The sequence below is a fragment of the Platichthys flesus genome, chromosome 18 (assembly GCF_949316205.1).
Source record: "Platichthys flesus chromosome 18, fPlaFle2.1, whole genome shotgun sequence".
Lineage (NCBI taxonomy): Eukaryota > Metazoa > Chordata > Actinopteri > Pleuronectiformes > Pleuronectidae > Platichthys > Platichthys flesus.
In genome coordinates this window covers 20835488-20855675 of record NC_084962.1, presented here as the reverse complement: position 1 = coordinate 20855675, position 20188 = coordinate 20835488, and the positions used below count along the sequence as shown (strand labels likewise).

At 47.5% G+C, this 20188-nt stretch overlaps 1 protein-coding gene across 1 annotated transcript; it reads left to right on the top strand.

The window, feature by feature from the left end:
* Positions 1-1532: 1532 nt before the first annotated feature.
* On the top strand, positions 1533-3313 carry LOC133973249 (5-hydroxytryptamine receptor 1B-like). Its single transcript, XM_062410994.1, has one exon. The coding sequence runs from the start codon at positions 1919-1921 to the stop codon at positions 3050-3052; it is 1134 nt and encodes a 377-aa protein (XP_062266978.1). The 5' UTR covers positions 1533-1918; the 3' UTR covers positions 3053-3313.
* Positions 3314-20188: the final 16875 nt, after the last annotated feature.

Here is a 20188-nt window from a genome sequence, read left to right as displayed (position 1 = left end):
CACATATAAATACACAGCGGCTGAAAACCTTCTTCCTCAAACAGCGAGAGCGGCTGGGAGCAGAGTCGCCGCCGGAGCCTCTCACACGGACGAGGCCGGCCTCCTTCCCAGGGATCCTCGTTTCCATCGGTCAGGACGGAGCAGGTGAAGGTCAGCGCAGAGCGAGGAGCCTGTGACTCAGCGCTCCGCTCGACCAATGAGATCAATACAACCGGAGCTGTGTGGACGCAACGTGCAGCGAGGACACGGCGAGGGCGAAATAAAGCCTGATGAATGATTTATGAATAAAACCCCACTTTTGTGGAACAGGAGGATGATGGTGGTTTGTTGGAAGGAAAATAAATCTACAAGTAGAATCTGATTTGTGCAGGAAACCTTCATCCTCAGGGAAACAAACAAGAAAACTTCATCAGCTTCACCGGTCCTCCATCGACCCCCGGCCTCTTCCTGAAGTGGTCATCAGAGCCTGTTGACCTTCACACCTCAGTCGTCGTCTCGCTCCGGCTCACAGCGGTGACCTCTTGACCCTGAATCTTCTCTGGCCGACGTCCTGGAAGGCAACAGTTCTGACCCGGCCTTCATTGATGTGAAGGCGATTCTGGATCCTGGGGGAGATTTGCAGGAGGAAGTTTATTATAACACAGACGCATCGAGAAAAAAGAAACACAACTCAAACATTTGAATGCTGAACAATAGAAACAAGTACAGACTAAATAATAAATATCAATAATAAACAATTACACAGTTTGTCCACCAGAGAGCAGTGACAACTTCAGGTTTACACTAGCTATAAAATGACGCGGACCCTGACGTCTCGATCTGTTTATGACGGACACACTTTATAACTTTAAAACTAGAGAATGAAAACATGTGATTTTACACAAAATACTTCATTTGTTTGTTCACTAAAAGTAATTATGAATTACAGTTTGTCCACCAGAGAGCAGTGAAGAGCTCATTCACACTAAACTGAATAAATTATAAACAGTTACATAGAATGTTGACAACAATTAATAATCAGTTTGTCTTCAATACATTAGTTAATATAAATAATGTACTGATAAAATAATACAAATAAAGAGTTCCTTAGGTGTTAAAGGGGGATGGAGTGAGGATGGAGGAAGAGAGAGAGAGAGCAAGAGAAAGAGAGAGATAGAGAGAGAGAGAGTGAGAGAGAGGGAGAGGGAGAGAGAGGAAGAGACAGAGAGAGGGGGGAAGACGGAGAGAGAGAGAGAGAGGGGGGCAGAGGGGGGCAGAGGGAGAGAGAGAGAGAGAGAGGGGCAGAGGGAGAGACAGAGAGAGAAAGAGAGAGAAAGAGAGAATGAGAGAGAGAGAGCGACAGAGAGAGAGTGGGGGGCAGAGGGAGAGAGAGAGAGAGGGGCATCGGGAGAGACAGAGAGAGAGGGAGAGAGAGAGAGAGACAGAGAGAGGGGGGGGGGCAGAGGGAGAGAGCAGTATAAAAGCCCGAGTCCCTCTTCAGCAGCTCTGAACTTGTTCGGAGAGACTGAGGATTAAAAACCCGCAGAAACATTTTATCATAATAATAATTGTTATGAATTATTAGTAATCTACATAATTGTGATGGTTTCATTTTGAGGGGACTCGGACTCTCCGTCTCTCGGACTGTGGACGATGATAAAGATGATGATGATGATGGAGAAGCGGCTCTGCGCTTCATCAGCTCCTCTTCCTCCCCTGGATTTTTAAGTTGATGACAGAGTGAGGAAGATGCTGCGGGTGGATGAGTGAGGAAGATGAAGAAGAGGAGGCTGAAAGGCGTCAGTAGGGAAACACCTGTGGTCTGAGCGTCGGGGGATGGAGGGTGTGCACGGAGCGGGGGACGGACGCGTGATGCCGGGTTTCAGAGCCGTGTCCTCCCGGCTCCAGGGCGCACGGCTGTGAGCGCAGAGCCGGAGGGATGGAGGACGCAGGTCCGCTCGGCGAGCTGCTCAACCTCTCCACCAACCACACCCAGGAGAACCTCACGGCCGGGGCGGAGGACAGGGACTCGAACCTGGCGTTCCAGGCGGGTGTGGCGGTCACCTTAGCGCTCATCACTTTCGCCACGACGCTTTCCAACGCGTTCGTCATCGCCACCATCTACCAGTCCCGCAAGCTGCACACCCCGGCCAACTTTCTGATCGCCTCCCTGGCGCTCACGGACCTGCTGGTGTCCATCCTGGTGATGCCCATCAGCGCGCTGTACACGGTGAGCCAGACCTGGACCCTGGGCCAGGTGATGTGCGACATCTGGCTCTCCTCGGACATTACGTGCTGCACCGCCTCCATCCTCCACCTGTGCGTAATTGCGCTGGACCGCTACTGGGCCATCACGGACGCGGTGGAGTACTCCAAGAAGCGCACGCCGGGGCGCGCGGCCGGGATGATCGCCACCGCCTGGGTCATCGCCATCTCCATCTCCCTGCCGCCCTTCTTCTGGCGCCAGGTGAAGGCGGAGGAGGTGACGAGCTGCAACGTGAACACGGACCACATCTTCTACACCATCTACTCCACCTTCGGCGCCTTCTACATCCCCACGCTGCTGCTCATCGCGCTGTACGGGAGGATCTACGTGGAAGCCCGCAAGCGCATCCTGAAGCAGTCCCACAAGAAGCCGGGGAAGAGGCTCACCTCCGCGCATCTCATCACCAACTCGCCCGGGTCGGTGGCATCCACCACGTCCCTCAACTACGGCACCAACGACGCCTCCTCCTGCGACACTACCTCCTCATGCGCCAACGTGAGCCAAGTCAAAGTCACTGTGTCCGACGTGCTGCTGGAGAAGAAGCGCATCTCCGCCGCCAGGGAGAGGAAGGCCACCAAGACTCTGGGCATCATCCTCGGAGCCTACATCATCTGCTGGCTGCCCTTCTTCATCTACACGCTCCTAGTGCCTGTGTGCGACTCCTGCTTCCACCCGGAGCTGTTCGACATCTTCACCTGGCTGGGTTACCTCAACTCCCTCATCAACCCCATCATCTACACCATGTCCAACGAGGACTTCAAGCAGGCCTTCCACAAACTGATCCGGTTCAGATGCTGCAGGGCCTGAAGGGCCGTCGGCAGCCATCACACGCACACAGACACACACAGACACACAACCTCCTCCAATCATTTGTAAAATGTCAGAACCTTCTGCATCAGCTGGTTTTCAATGAGGAGAACATCAGCAACATCTGGATTGTAGACGACTCAACGCTTGGTGGAATTAGTTGAAAGACAGAAACCATCAGTGGATATAAAGACGTGGAAGCTCTGACATGGTGTCACTGACTTGGAGAAAGCTCATAGCCCCAGACTCAGGGGCCTCCTCCTCCTCTTCCCCCTCCTCCTCCTCCTCCTCCTCCCTCTCCTCCTCCTCCTCCTCCTCCTCCCCTCCCCTCCCCCTCCCCCTCCCCTCCCCCTCCTCCTCCTGTAGGACTGTGGCCTACAGACTCACTTTGCCATATGAGTTTGACGGTCAACATCTGTTGACTTTTAAGCACAAACAGCTTAGAACTAAGCTACAAACGAGCCCCACGGGCAAAAAATACGATTTGTGTTTTATTTTCCTGACTCAATACGGGGAAATACTGGTGCCTACAAGTTTTAGTTGAGTTCCTCAGACGTGCCTGGCCCAGACGCAGAGGAACGCATGATTCAGGTTGAGAGATGACAAAAAGATGACGTCTTGGTTCATGCCTGTGGCCAGTGTTTGTGTGTGTGTGTGTGTATGTGTGTGTGCGTGTGTTTGTGCATGTGTGTTCTTTTCTCCTCTTGCGTTAACTGCTGTTCAAACAAGGCTCCAGACTGGGTGTACAAGCTTTATTGTTTGCATCAGTGTAATTTTCACTTTCATCAGCTGAGCGGGTCTGGATCTGCTCGGGGGAACAGGTGCTGTCAGATTAATGATTCATGATGTGAAGGAAGAAAGAGCTAAAGATAATTGATTGATTCTTGATATTAGCTGTGATTTAGCAGATCATGTCCGGCTGAACAAATCAGATGTGAGGACACAGGGTTCCCACTCTCGTCTTTTGGAACAGTGGATGAAATGTCCCTGTAGTCAGATCCACGTCCTCCTTCCAGCGAACCATCGCATGTGAAATGAGGAGCACATTACACACTTTGTTAAATTCAAGGTGATTTAAAGCAGCACCACTTTTAATCAGCCAACATTGAAAAGCATCTGGCATTATTATTTTTATTCTAAGTAAATCAGAGTTTTGAGACTTAATGTTTTCAAAAGCTTTTAAAACTTGGCACCGTGTTGAAAATCTACATCTGAATTGGGTTATGAGTAGGGGCGTGGCTAACTTAGACAAACACACCTCTAAATCTGACAGGAAGTCAGCCATTTTTTAATTTATCAGAACTTGAAAATCTGTGATAACCATCATGATATTTCTGACAAAACTTGTGTATTTCCGGCAGAGCGTTGTGTTGTTGAAGGTTTGAGTGAACGAGGTCAGAGCCGCCCGAATTCAAGACGATACTCAGTCATAGCGCCATCTACTGGACACCAGAAATATGACTATATGACATTTTCCGTCGTTTATTGACCACTCAGAGCGATTCTCATTTCTCACACAGTGAAGATGCAGCGACAGGAGCCGTGGAGAGGGTCAGGTGGTAGAGAGGGTCGTCCACTGGGGGTTCGATCCCGGGTCCTCCAGTCTGTATTCTGAAGTGTCCTTAGGTACTGAAGTCCCTGACGGCTCTGTCAACAGGGTGTTACCAGAGTGTGAACTGGTGTGAATGGATGTGAACTGGTGTGAATGGGTGAATGCGAGTGGTCGATAGCACTGGAAAAGCTCTATATTAATATACAGAGCATTTATCATTCAGTGTTCAGTGACCAGCTGATGATTTATTTTTGGTTCTTTTCTTTCACGGGGACATTTCGCCTGAATTCATCGAAAGAGTCCGAGGAGCTGAGGATGGAACGAGGAACTCTAGTTCCAGAGCCGCCCCCCCGCTCACTCTTTAATATTCCCTGGAGAGACGACAAATCAGAGAAAAGGGTTGTCTGTAAACTGGTGACCTCCAGACAGAGCGGCTCCATCTGACTCTCAGCATAACAAACTGAAAGTGGCTTCAATAATGTGAAATGTAAAAATAATGAAAACTTTTCTTTGCTGAATTAAAGAAAGAGAAACTCTGCTGCAGTGTGAAGACGCTGGCTGCCAGACACCTGGCTCCCACATGTCACGTCTCTATTGATATTCCTGCAGCCATGTTGGGTGTTGGAGGTGGACGCTCCAGCGCCGCTCTGTACAGTATTGATCAGCTCAGTGTGAAACTCATCCGGTGGCTCTGTAAATCCAGATGCATTTCATCCAGGTTGTCTTCTGCTGTACAAAGCTTCTGCACACACATGACGACGCACTGTAACGCTCCGCCCCGGAGGAGGAAGTCCCGCCCACCTGCGAGCACAAGAATGCACTGCTGCTGTTGTGAAACCTGAAAAAATGATCAATAAAAAGGTCTCTGGCATCACGAGGTGACGATGGTTTGACCACATGTTCTCGTTCTTCAGATTCTCTGCTCGAGTCCGAGGCTCACGGGAAACCTGCAGATGTTGGAGATGATGGAAGGTTTCACAGACGTGATGGATTCATGTGACACGTTAACGACTTGTGCCGAATGATTGAGTTAAAAAACGGATGAAACGTGACAGAGGTTTGATATTTTAATGTTTAAATATAACTATCGATAAAAAGGAAACAGAAAAACAGCCAAATATATATATATATATATATATATATAACTTCAATGAAGATTTTTGTTTACATAAAAACTAAATTCAGTCTTTTTTACATGTCTTAGTCTGTGAAGTAAAAGTTTTCAATACGTCTGTGAAAGGTTCATTTCAGCTGGTGTTTCATCGATAAACTGTTCTATTTGGTGTTGAATCAACTTTAAAAGTAGGAGGAGGACGTGAGCGCTGAATGTTCCTGCTTCCTGTGTGAATGTTTCTGCTTCCCGTGTGAATGTTTCTGCTTCCTGTGTGAATGTTTCTGCTTCCTGTGTGAATGTTTCTGCTTCCTGTGTGAATGTTTCTGCTTCCTGTGTGAATGTTCCTGCTTCCTGTGTGAATGTTTCTGCTTCCTGTGTGAATGTTTCCTGTGTGAATGTTTCTGCTTCCCGTGTGAATGTTCCTGCTTCCCGTGTGAATGTTTCTGCTTCCTGTGTGAATGTTTCTGCTTCCTGTGTGAATGTTTCTGCTTCCCATGTGAATGTCTCTACTTCCTGTGTGAATGTTTCTGCTTCCTGTGTGAATGTTTCTTCTTCCTGTGTGAATGTTTCTGCTTCCTGTGTGAATGTTTCTGCTTCCTGTGTGAATGTTTCTTCTTCCTGTGTGAATGTTTCTGCTTCCTGTGTGAATGTTTCTGCTTCCCATGTGAATGTCTCTACTTCCTGTGTGAATGTTTCTGCTTCCTGTGTGAATGTTTCTTCTTCCTGTGTGAATGTTTCTGCTTCCTGTGTGAATGTTTCTGCTTCCCATGTGAATGTCTCTACTTCCTGTGTGAATGTTTCTGCTTCCTGTGTGAATGTTTCTGCTTCCTGTGTGAATGTTTCTGCTTCCCATATGAATGTCTCTACTTCCTGTGTGAATGTTTCTGCTTCCTGTGTGAATGTTTCTGCTTCCTGTTTGAATCTTTCTTGGTGGGAAGATGTAGTAAAGGACATAAAAGTACTCATCACAATTTGATGCAGATCAAAGAATGGTTTTATCTTTTTCTTTACGAAAGTGAAATAGAAACTTTCTCAATATTTTCACTGCAGATGAATATATTGCCTCCTGACAGAACTGGTATTACTAGAGAATAACTGTAGAAATGATCCTTTTAAATTCCTCAGGTCAAAGAACCTTGAACATTAGCCCTGATTGGAGGTTTGCAGGTTGTGAGGTTGAATCCTGATGTAGTTCAGCTCCTCTGTCTGCTGTCTGACACCAGAACGTTCTGCTCTTCATGTCACTTTATAACAAGAGCAAGATGTTTTATCCTCTTCCTCTCAAAACGCTGACAGCTCTGCACCGTCCTCTTCATTGTGTCGGCACATTTGGCTCATTAGAATCCAGCCTGCTCTCAGCCGCTATTCACAAACCCTGAGCCAATGTCATCTGTCCTTTTGTCAGAAATTAATATTGTTGGCTCCCTTTGAAATGGACGGGGCCGCTGTGGCCCCTGATTAGCGTCTCCATGGTTCGATGCTTGGCTGTAAACCATGGCAACGCCGCCCGGCTGGACACGTGTGACGCAGCAGAGCCCAAATAAACAAGTGGAATGGAATATGAGTGAGAGCAGCGAGGTGACTCACTCCTCCTGAAACAAGATGCTGCCGGTTTTATCCTCGTGGTCCAGAAGAGAAGACGAGTCTGTGATGATGAGATCTGCAGCAGGTTCCTCATGAAGATGAAGGTTCCCTCGTCCCTCACAGCTCGTCCTCTGCAGAGCAGTCGTCTCCCTGTCGGTAGAATCTCAACCTTCCAGCTCGGCTCTCCGGTGCTTTGCCCTCGAGAGCACCAGAGACTACTTCACATTTCATCCAGTCAGTTTCTGTCACCTGCTCGACTCTGAACGTTTTTTGTGACAGAACTTACTGAGCTCCAGCTTCACCGGGAGGTTCGAGCTCTGCAGCTCAAAAAGAACAAAAAGGGAAGTTTGGAAATTTGCAAACAAAAGCAGAAGGATTCAGCAGGAATGTGTCAAATGAGCAGGAATCGATCTCCTGTCGGGGATTTACTGGGACCGCGTCTTAAATCCATTTGCCTCCTGGACGTCAGCGGTTCTCAGGGAAGAAGCTGTTAATCAGGTCGACGTGTCGGGACCTCGTCTGCACGAAGCTCACGGACGAGAGGGGGGGGACACCAGGTTCATGTGATCAAACCCCTCATGGCAGGAAAAGGAAGAGTCATGAGCAGACATCAGTTTTCTGATCGCACACAGCTTCGATTACGTTTTGATTAATCTCAGAACAACGTTTAATCTGCGACTGGATTCTGTTCATCGGGATTCTGTGCAGCGAAGAACCAGGAAGTCGATGCTTCTGTACAAAGACACTAGAGACCAGTGGTCACGTCCACAGTTAGTTTGTATTTATACGATATCATCACAGAAGGATTTTAACTCTGCACCAGTGACACCTAGTGGATATTATGGTTTTGTTCGTTTGTCACATTATTGTAAACAAAATATCTCAAGACGGCTTCAAGGGAATTTCTTTAAATTTGTTACAAGCATTCAGTTGAACTCACAGATGAACTGATTAGATGATGGTGGTCAAAGGCCAAAGGTCAAGGTCACATGGGCCTCACATGTCCTCTTGAACCTGATATGTCGAGTTTGACTCGAGGCTATTGCTTCACATTATTACCAGTTGTCACTTGAGACTCACTTCAAAGGTCAAAGGTCACAGTGCGCTGAACGACCTCAGGACGGAGGGGTCGTTCAGGAAGCTGTGGAGGAAACTGAATCTCTATGTCGTGATATTTGACCAGATTTCAGGACATGAACATGTTCGATGAGGCAGCGCTGAGTGAAGCCCAGTGTGGGGGAGCTGAACACACACATCCGCCCACACACACACACACACACACACACACTGACACACACACCTGTCTTCAGCGTCTGTGTGTTCATTCTGTCAGTTTGTGTGTTTTTGTTTGGTTGGCAGTGGGATGTTCCTCAGAGCTTTAACTCGCCCACACACATCATCACATGTTCTCATCTCCTCTTCTTCTTCTTGTCATTTCACTTTCATCCATCAATCAACTAACCTCCTCCACGAGGCTCGTTCAGCACGAAGAACCCAACGGAACCAGAGTCACGCACAGGAAGTGGAGTCAGGAGAACCAGCACCTGAGACCACGTTCTACGGATTAGACAAAGACAGAGACTGGAAGACTGTCCTTCACCTGTCCCTCACCTGTCCCTCACCTCTCCCTCATCTGTCCCTCACCTGTTCTCCACCTGTCCTTCACCTGTCCCTCACCTGTCCTTCACCTCTCTCTCACCTGTCTCTCACCTGTCCCTCACCTGTCCCTCACCTCTCCTTCACCTCTCCTTCACCTGTCCTTCAGCTCTCCTTCACCTGTCCCTCACCTGTCCCTCACCTGTCCTTCATCTGTCCCTCACCTGTCCCTCAACTGTCCTTCACATCTCCTTCACCTGTCCTTCACCTGTCCCTCACCTGTCCCTCACCTGTCCCTCACCTGTCCTTCACCTGTCCTTCACATCTCCTTCACCTGTCCCTCACCTGTCCCTCACCTGTCCCTCACCTGTCCTTCATCTGTCCCTCACCTCTCCTTCACCTGTCTCTCACCTGTCCTTCAGGTCTCCTTCACCTGTCCCTCACCTGTCCCTCAACTGTCTCTAACCTGTCCTTCACCTGTCCTTCAGCTCTCCTTCACCTGTCCCTCACCTGTCCTTCACCTGTCCTTCACCTGTCCCTCACCTGTCCCTCACCTGTCCCTCACCTCTCCTTCACCTCTCCTTCACCTCTCCTTCATCTCTCCCTCACCTGTCCCTCACCTCTCCCTCACCTGTCCCTCACCTGTCCCTCACCTGTCCCTCACCTCTCCTTCACCTCTCCTTCACCTCTCCTTCATCTCTCCCTCACCTGTCCCTCACCTCTCCCTCACCTCTCCCTAAATAACCTGAAGGTCACAGAGGTCGTCAGAAAACTTCAGGATTCACCTGGGAAGCGGCCCATGGATGAGGCTGGGTTACTGAGCGATACCTCATCCAGCCACCAGGGGGATTCCAGGGGTCGTCACTTAAATAGAGGCGTCAATCATGACAAGAATCTTTTCAAATCCTTCACCAATGTTCACTGATGCTGCGTTCACTCCTAACGTGAAGCAAAATGTTGACGTAACATTACTTGAGTGAGTTTTGGTCAGGGGTTACCCCGACCATGTGTGGAAAGACCACCAGGGGGCGCACACTGCTCAGGGAATTGAACTGTCTCCTGTAGGAGCTGAGTCTGAGGTTTGATGACCTGTTGGCTCGTGGGCGGAAAATACAAACATCATGAACCTTCTGAAACCTGGTGTCCCTCCTGCTTCACCTCTTCATGAACCTTCTCACGGCTCCCTGGAGGAGCCGTGGAGAAGCTGCTGAGAGAGCCCGGTCGCTTCCTGGTGGAAATCCTCACGTCTGCCGTCTGACAGCCGATCTCCAGACCACCCCCCCCCCCCCCCCCCACACTGATCCACCCTTCACTCCTCACAATTCCCCGGCTGGTTTGGAAGCGTGGTATCGATCGAGCAGCCGAGCCGTCAAACACACTTTCCCAGAGTTTGAAGTCTCCATCAGGTCGGTTGAGTCTGAGCTGACGACAGGAAGGAGATGAAAACTCCTTCCTGTTCATTTTCAGTCCCTTTGTTTTTATTCACAGTATAAAATACATTTTCAAAATAATTAAAAAATCCCTTTAATCAAATATTCTTTGGGATGAAACCCCTTGAGAGACGACCAGTGAATCTGTCTCTCTCCGGCTGAAGGATCCAGTTTGTCTAAATCCTTCCTGACTGACGTTCCAGCTTCTCCTCCATCTTCAGTTCCTCTGGATCCAGATGTTTGACTTCAGCTCCGTCTCGTCTCCTCGGGGTTGTTTTGTCTTCTCGTCCGACTTCTTCTCAAGACTTTGACATTTGGAACCTTCAAATAAGAACCGGTTGAAATATTACAGAGGTTTTGATTATAAATTATATTTTCACCCATTTATGAAACACTTTTTCCCAGACTCAAATATCTTGAGGCCAATTAAAAAGTGACGTGATACCAAGTAACGTTAAAATAAAACCTGCTGCTGCAGATGAACTCATTTGAATTTTTCTCCTATGACAGAACAAGATGTTTGTGGTTTGAAGGTGATGAGAGAATTCTCTCTCTGTGGACTTATTGACTTCCTGTCTCATCTTTTCATACTGAGCGTCCTCGTTATCGATCCTGTTCGAGTGTTTCCTCACTGGTCTCCCAGTGAATCCTGGGAAGGAATGAACTTTCCAGGTCAGTGTGATAAGATGTGTTCTCCTGTTTGATTTGCTGCAGTCAGAGACGATGAGAACGTTTTAATAATCTTTGGTATTTTAACCTTCAGCTCTTCTGTGGAGTTGAAGCTTGATGCTTAAAAAACGTCCCAGGAATCAATCATTTTAATTAAAATGTGTTTTAATTCTGAGGTGAAGTTTTAAATCCTTCACACTGAGAAGCCAGAGAATCGTGAGAACGTGTTGATAGATGATTAAGATTCTTCATTAAGATGCTCTTGAACATCATCACAGTTTAAACCTCCTGGAGCTGAAGCTGTGATCTCAGCGTCGGGGGGGGGGCTGTTTACTCGCTGCTGCTCGTGTGATGAGAAAACATTTGCTGAGGATTGGCAGCAGAACAGGAAGTGTCAGATGAGTCGGAGCTGCAGAGACGAGCAGGAGGCAGAAATCAATTTCATATCGGCTTTTGAAAATCCTGAATCATTTGAAGAAGCAGTTTCACAGAGTTCTTTCCTCTGGAGGTTCAGATCTGTCGCGGCTGGTTCCTCGTGTCCCCGCCCGACTCATCTGTCCACTCAGGAGCGTGAGAGCATCTCTCTGGAGATTGTGGACGCTAAATGTCAAGATCCTGCAGGAGCCTCTGTCTGGATCCAGTCCCTTTCATCTGCGGCTGCTTGATGCTCAAAGGAGCGGAGGTGGGGTCGAGGCCCAAAAAGATAAAGACCTGAAGAAAGGAAACACGTTAGAGCCAAAACAAACCAGCTTCTCAAGGTGACTCGTGAAATCCTCCATTTAATCCTGCTTCTACCACAGACTGTAAATAAAGATGGACGCCATAAGGTGGATCATCTGGATCGCCCCCTGGTGGCTGGCTGCAGTGCAGGTCAAATCTCCTCCATGTTATCAAATGGGACATGGATGGTTTCTGTCATTTCAGGTAGTTTTCATCACACTGACGTTTGTTCAAGTGATTCTGATGAGAAGATTTTTAAAGTTTGATGATGTAAAAACAGGCTCAGACGTCGATGATTGACAGATGAGACTGACTCATGATTGGCAGAGAGCGTGTGAATGGGCGGGGCATCAACACTCCCTCCTTTCCACGAACACTTCAGCGAAGCAGCCTCGTATCCAAGACGTTTTGTCTTCATGTCCTGATCAAGGGGGGTGGGGGGGTGGAGACACAACAGCTTTAAATCCCAACGACCCGTGTGCAGCTCCTCCTGATCTGTTCCATCAGACTCTGACTCCATGAATCAGTTCTTATCAATCTGATCTAATCCTGAAATGGTCCGAGGAGGAAACAGAGGTTGAGTTCAACTGAGAAGTTCAAATCCAGGGTTTCACCTGACGTGTCTCCAGAGGGACGCTGGTCACAGCCCTGCTGCTCTCACACTCCTCTACAAATCACTGTTTAATTGGTCCTGTTTCTGGTCGCTGCCGGTTTGGCAGCTCATTACGTTTCCTGCGTGTGTGTGTGTGTGTTTTGTGTGTTTTGTGTGTGTGTGTGTGCTGCGTCGCCCTGGAGGGATTTACTGTACCGAGCAGATTCCTGCAAATAACACCGGAGAGCTTTGCTATTAATAAAGAGAGTCCAGTCGTCTGTGTGTGTGTGTGTGTGTGTGTGTGTGTGTGAGATCCTCATCGTTCACTTTAAGTTGTGTGTCTGTCTTCATTGATTCATGTAAATTGCATCTCTGTCGAGAATCCTCAGCAAACCTCGATCTGCACTGATAAAGTTTACGTTTCTGTGTGTGTGTTTGTGTGTGTGTGTGTGTTTGTGTGTGTGTGCGTGTGTGTGTTTGTAGTCCAGGAAATAGCCACAACCTGCACCCAGTCTAAATATCCCCACCGCACCCAGGGGATGGAGCTGAGGAGGTGTGAGAGGTGACGTGAGGTCGAGTCCCCGTCTGAGCTGCAGGTTCGAGTCCAGACGAACACGTTGTCCTGAGAGAGAAATGATTTGATCCACGTGATGATTCATGTTTGAGCATCTGGAACAAACAGTCACATGTGGAGTCCCGGTTCGGTGACGTGCTGTAGACGTGAATCCACCGCCGGTCGAGAGATGAACAGTTAGCGTCTGAAGCCGACGCCTCCGGTGATTCCACATCAGAGCCGGATGTTCTGTCCGTGAGAAGATGGACTGTGGAACGTCAGTAAGAATAATTGATGTGTCAGTCGATAATGTGCGTGAGCTAATTGTTTAGCTCCTGACCGAGGGGGGGGGGGGCAGAAGGTGTGAGACTTCAGGTCAACTCCTGCTCAGCTTCTCCACACGCTCCCAGGCAACACAAGCAGGTTGTGAGTCCATCTCATCCTATTAGTGTAATAGTGTGTTTCATCTAACTGTACGAAGTGTTGTTTTCTTTACTCTAGAATGGGCTCTTTATATTTTAATACTTTATATTTAAATACATTACATTGAAATACTTTATTCTGAAATATTAACTTCACTTTATTATCACGATTCATCCTGAGGGGAACATGAATTAGTGCATGTTAAGATATTCATTATTATTCATCCTCTGGGGATCATAATCGTGTGCAAATTATAATGAGAATTTATTAACTTATTGTTAAAATATTCATCGGCGACGTGGATAAAATAATTAAATTCAGAGACATTAAATTAATTGAACAATGTAATTTATTGTGTTGGATTATGAGTCTGAAAGATGAAACCTCAGCTCCAGCAGAAGCTGTGGTTTGATTAAGTTTCCTGTTGTTTCAGCTGATTCTGAGCTCGTGATGCTTCACACACAGTCAACTGGAGGAGTTCATTAGATTCAAACAGGGGCCCCCGGGGGCCCGAGGAGACTTCAGGCCCCCGGGGGCCCCGAGGAGGCTTCAGGCCCCCGGGGGCCCGTCCGGCAGTGATCCTGACATCCAGCTTTAATTTGATCTGAAGCAACATCTTCTCTTGACCTCAGAAACATTTGAAGGGACCTGAGGGGCCACATGTTGTTCAGGATGTAACTTGATTCATTTTAAAAAGCTATTCTTTGTTTATTATGATATTTACTATGTGTTTATATTTGCTGATGTCTTTTAATGCAGCACGTGATTCAAACTAAAACTAAAATCCTGATCTTGTTAAAGGGATGAATGCGTTTGGGTCGCTCACCCTGCAGCTGATAAATAAAGGAGAAAGTGTGTATATATATATATTGTATATAAATATATATTATTAACTTGATGTTTCTCTTCTGCAGACGCAGCGAGAATAATCCAAACAAGTGATGAAAGAGAAAACTCTGAAATCAAATCTGACATTTTGTGTGTGACACAGTGAGATGTGTGAGGTGCCCTCCTGCTGAGCGGAGATGAATCCAGATGTTGCAGCTGAGGTGACCTCCTGCTGAGCGGAGATGAATCCAGATGTTGCAGCTGAGCAGCGACTCGACTCCGTGGATTCACTGAGTCTCGTTGTCATGCAGCACGTCGCTCCACTGACCACCCGTTGCCAAGGGGATACACTGTCGTGGCTTTCATCTCCATCTCTGCGCATCACAATCAGAATCACAATCACAATCAGAATCAGAATCAGAATCAGAATCTTGATAACTGGTTTTCATCTTTCATACGCACAGAACCGTTTCCCAGCAGGCGCCTCACAGCTGACCACAAACAGCACAGGTTTTTTTAAACGCACAACCTTCACTTCCTGAACACGTGCAGCCGAGCGGCGTCTGATCCGACTCGCAGCCGGTGTCAGACGCCGCAGTTACACAAATGTCTGAAACTGTTGTTGTGCGACATCTGCTCCTCGGTCCAGAATCACCTGCTCTACATCTGCTCTACATCTGCTCTACATCTTCATCTACTGAGCGACCTGGGATCCTCACTGCAGCTAGGGTGGTTTTCTAGAGACTAGATAAAAATGGAACATGATATGCAGTTGTCTGTGATTGTGAGTCACTGGCTTAAGCTGTGTGTTACTAACTGTGTGTGTGTGACTGAAGCTACAAGGCTCCTCAGTTATCTCATAATAAGATTTATTCAAATTCTACTTAACAAAGGAAACTGCTCGGGGGGGATTTTCAGGCATGTATTTTAGAATTTTTTAACAATTTTAAATTTGATAATTCAATTAAAAAACAGACTGGAGGGCATAGAGGGGGGGTTTATGAGTCATGGTCTGAGGTGGAGAGACAGGACATTACAGGAGAGGACGGACAAGGGAATGTCAGAGCTGGGGACGTTGAAAGTGAAGCAGGTTGGTCCTCCTGTCCTCTGCTGTCTCTGCAGGAGAGGAGCTTCAGGTGGAGACGACCTCCTCTCCTCTGCTCCGTGACCCCGATGGTCTGAAGGTCAAGAGAAGATGTGAAGGAGCAGCCGCCTGCTTGCTGCTTGTTGTCGTCTGATTCAGCTTCACCTCTCGTGATGTGAATCCTGAACCGGGCCGACAGACGGTCCTGGAGGAGTCTCCAGCATGTGAGTGTAACTGTCTGGTGTTACCCCCCCGACCCCCCCCCCCCCCCCCCCCCCCATCAGAGTCCTGCAGCACAAAAGAGCCATTAAGTCTAATTTGTTGACAGGAGGAGAATGTCCCTCTCACTTTCTCAGACGACTGGGGACGCACTCCAAAAACCTTCTGGTCATTATCGTCTCCATTTTAAGAAACACACAGAAAAAGCTCAGTCAGCCTCTTTGGGAGAGAAGCTCCCCGGTGACGATCCGGTGAGAGCTGCTCATTAGACTCCAGGTGTCTCCACAGCTCAGTGAGCGGCTCATGCATTATAAAGGTACAGAGGCCGTGTGCTGCCCAGTGGGTTCTCCCAGTTTGCAGTGGCCTCAGTCACCAGTGGACCGAGCAGGAGCCACAGGACCAGACCCAGAGACTGACCCAGTTCAAAACGTCTCAGACTCACAAACAGACTTTCAAAGACACAAGCTGCTTCACACGTTTCTATTATCTCTTTTCACTGAAGCAGCATCTTGAAGGAGGAGGAGGAGGAGGAGGAGGAGGAGGAGGAGGAGGAGGAGGAGGAGGAGGAGGAGGAGGAGGAGGAGGAGGAGGAGTGGCTCCCAGAGAGGAGTTTTTCTTCAATCCCTTCTTCAATTCATGATTCATGAAGATTCACGTTCTGGCCACTCAGAGTCTGTGCAGCAGTGATGGGGGGGAGCTTCGGTATCAAGGCCCCGCCCATATACACTCTCAACCAATCAGTCTCAGCTGTCAATCATGACGTCTCAGCCTTGAGCATTTATTTAACGTCTCCTTTGACTTGTGGTTCATGTCCCGTCTGCTAACATGGAGGAGGAGAGGAACCTCTCCATCACCAGGATCCATCTCTGGGCAGCAGCCACCTCTTCAGCATCATGTCACTTTCTGCTCTTTGTGTACACACCCCACATTATGCAGCGTTCTGTTCTTTTGAAAGTTAAACAGCTGCTCAGCCACTGGAGACGCTCGGGGGGGAATCCAGTAAAGCCTCAGCTGAGGCAGCAGAAGAGGCTCGGCCCTGTGGCTCCGCTGAGGCAGCAGGGAACCTTTAATATCAAATCACTGGACCTGAGAAAGTCTTTATGTCCACCTCCTTCCCACACAGCTCCTCCCGCCTGGTGGAGGGAACACATGACCTGTCAGAGGGGGAACGAGCAGAGAGAGATCCTGGGGAACCGGTCCGGTGTGAAATGAAATGAAATCCAGCTGAATGAACGATTCAGCTGACGTGACATGGCTCCTTCTGCTGGGAGGGAAACTGCTGCGTGTTCAGGTGTGAGGAGGAGGAGGAGGAGGAGGAGGAGGAGGAGGAGGAGGAGCTGGATGTGACCTGCTCTGTGATGTGCAGGTCACAGAGCTTCACCCGGTGGCAGGTCGAGGTTGTGAACCTCCTTTAATTGTCACGCTGACTCCTGGCTCTGGATCTGTTTTTAATTAAATCCAGTCTTTGCCTGGTGGCGGTGGAGCCGCTCGTCAATGTCTCTGAATGTGTCATTTGATTTGAATATTAATTTCTTTATCCTCCCAGGAGGCCGACTTCAGGCCAGAAGGAGATCATGTTCAAGGTCCCCAGGGGAAGATGTGTTTTTGTTTGATTGACCCTCTGACTCTTCTATAACGTCACCAACGAGTCAAACTGGTCCAGTCCCAGTTTCCTCTCTTACCTTCAGTGTGTTACCTGCCTGATCGTTCTGATAACCAGTGATGAGTGTGTTTCTATGAAGTCCTGCACCCTCTGGACCAATCAGGGCTCTCTGTGATGATATATCTCTTGGACCTGGGAGAGGACTTCTTGCAGCAGCTTTGTTTATGTTGCAGACAAATGAAAACCATTAGTTTGAAGCTGCTGTGCTGGTTTTTCTTTTGTTGATGCAGAGCTGCTCATTAATCATGAGGCTCATTATCGTGGTGTTGCTAAATGTAAAGTTCTTAATGTGCTGTGTACATTTTCATCTTTACAGCAAACACAAACATCCGGTCTAAAGCAGATTCTGAAAAACAAGACCTGCAGTTCTCCATTCAAACGATCAGTGCATGATTAGAGATAGAAGATGAGATGTGAGGCTGATCTCAGATCTGCATGAAACTAATTCAGTTCAGTCCCTGGAGGTGACGAGGCTCCACCACACGTCCACGCACCAACATCCTTATTCGATTTCTGTAACTGTCAATTTCAATTACACCGTTGTTGCAGTGCATCGACCTCACAGCGGCAGACACACACATCACATTCATCTGGTGTAATTAACCACACGTGCACCAGGGCTGCTGCAGAACGGGAAGTGGAACAATCAGATCTGAAGCCTTCAGTAGTGAGATGGTGGCACCTGAAAGGGTTGCTGGTTCAAATCCTCACATGCAGATGGTAGAGAAGAAGGTGCTTATTCAAAAAAGGATCTTTTAGGAGAAGATGTACAGGAGGTTCATTCCAGATGTTTCCATGTGACTCCTGGTGTGTGAACATCTGAAGGATAACGTCACGATCTCTCAAGTATACAAATAATTAGTCTCAACAAAGGAGAAGAAATATAATTTAGTTTTTCAGTAATTTCATTTTTAACTCAAGTGACGCTGCATAAATGAATGTGAAACTCTTCTGAAATGAATGGGACTCTGAATATGAATGTGGCCGACGCAGCAGCTTTGATAAACTGCAGTTGGACTCCTGACGGCAGAAAGAAAATGAATTTCACCTAAAACCTTATTTTTTATCTAAAACATCAGAAATTTAAAAATCTGTTTTCAGACATGACCTTTGGAAAATGTCCATGAAAAGTTCCAGAAGATGTTCATGTTGCTTCTGAATGTTTCAGAATGAAATCCGACCAGTGACTAATGAAACACTTGTAGATCAACATCATACTTTTCCTCTAGTGCTTTGAGTAATGAGTGAAGCTTGTTAATTGAGTCTTAATCAGTCACGTCCGTCGTATCTTTAATAAAATGTGGAGCTGCTGAGCGTCAGTCGAGAGAAACTGAGAGAAACCAGACGTTTGTGTTTGTGGCCTCGAACGCTGCTTCTGTTTCCTGCCTGGTTTTTAAAAGACTCTTTCACTGAGTTGAATTCTTTCACGTCTCTAAGTTCAGCTCTTTGAAAACATTCAGAACATCTGAGGACAGAGGAGGTTTAACTCAGGATCAGGACACACAAGGATTCAATGGTAAATACGATTGATTTTAAATGTCATGGCCTGTTTTAATACATATTTTCATAATCTTATAAGAGAACCTTGGATTAAATGGTGACAGTTTATGTCCTGAGCAGCTCCTCAGCTGAGAGAACAACACCAGCAATGAAGCAGTTTTTCCATTTCTCTAAACATCAGAAATCAATTATCAAAAGTTTATTTCCTCTGAACTCTTTACACTTAATCAATCAATAGTTTACAGCATTAACTTGACAGATATGTGTAAATATCAGAAAACCCAGATACAAACTGAAGATGATCCGGACGGGTCCTGTGGAGGATCAGTGGCTGAGACTTTACAACTGCACAGGAAATGTACTAATCAAGAATTAACATAGAAAAATGTCTTTTGATTCCTTGTGTCACATTTGATTTCAGATGAAAACACTTAATGATGCAGCTTCTTCCTCTGGACGGTTTCTTCTCATCACTGCGTCATGAGAACTTTCCTCTGAGTGTCCCGGTGAGGACGTAGTGATGAGTTCTTCTGATCCGTGTCCTCGTCCTTCGTGTGAATACCGTCTCACAGGACGAGCACGTCCATTACCTCATTACACCAGTAATCACTAATGGTCTGTGTCCATTCATCAAACTTACCTAACCACTGAAATGACCCTGTGTGGTGCTAATGGGAACTGGAGTCATTAGCAGGTCTGCTGGCCGATTCCTTTTTCTTTTTTTGGGTTTAATTGTGCTCGTTGAAAAAGTGTCGGAGGCAAACGGGACCAAGTTTGAATATTAAAACCCAACGATGAAAGATGAGCTGGACTCAGCAGCATCCCAGTGGAGCGGGAACAAGACACGTCTCAGAGAGAATCTCCAGTTCAGAGGAAACAGGTCACAGACTCAATGTTCTCCAGGAGCGTTCTGTGCTTCAGGTCATTTGGGAAAAGGAAGAAACTAACTCTTGTTCCGGAGGAAAGTCGAGTCCAGAGATACCTGCTGTTAGACTCTGTTAAATAATACAGGACAGATGATTGGCTGCTCAGGGAGAGACTCATGTCACTGCTGGGAATTCACCAGTAGAGTCCACATGTTTAAATGGATTCATCAGGAGACAGGAGCTCTGAACTCTGCTCAGGGTTTCCAGTGTCTCACGTCTGTCCCTCGTCTCGGCTTCACACTGGTCACATGCTCCGGGTCCAGTGAAGTGTGTTGAAGTTCATGTCCTCTGGTCACGTGACACGTTCTGAAGCAGAGAGCTGATGATGATGAGGACAATTGATTCTCCAGTTGTGGTTCTGGTCCAGCAGCTGCTCCCAGTTCACTGCAGCTCAGGTTTCCAGCTTCACACAGAGCAAACCAGCTGAACTGGTTATAACTCACATCCCAGATCCTCTGAGAGCGGATGAATAATAACCAGCTCTGTGATGAGACGCAGCAGAGGACAAGTTACCATGTGACTCCTCCTACCTCCTGTCCACCTCCTGTCCACCTCCTGCACCTCCTGCACCTCCTGCACCTCCTGCACCTCCTGCACCTCCTGCAGACTCCTCCTCCTCTCACAGCTTCTCTCCGTGCAAACGAGACCTGAGGCAGATTCTCAGCTCGAGTTAATTACGTTAA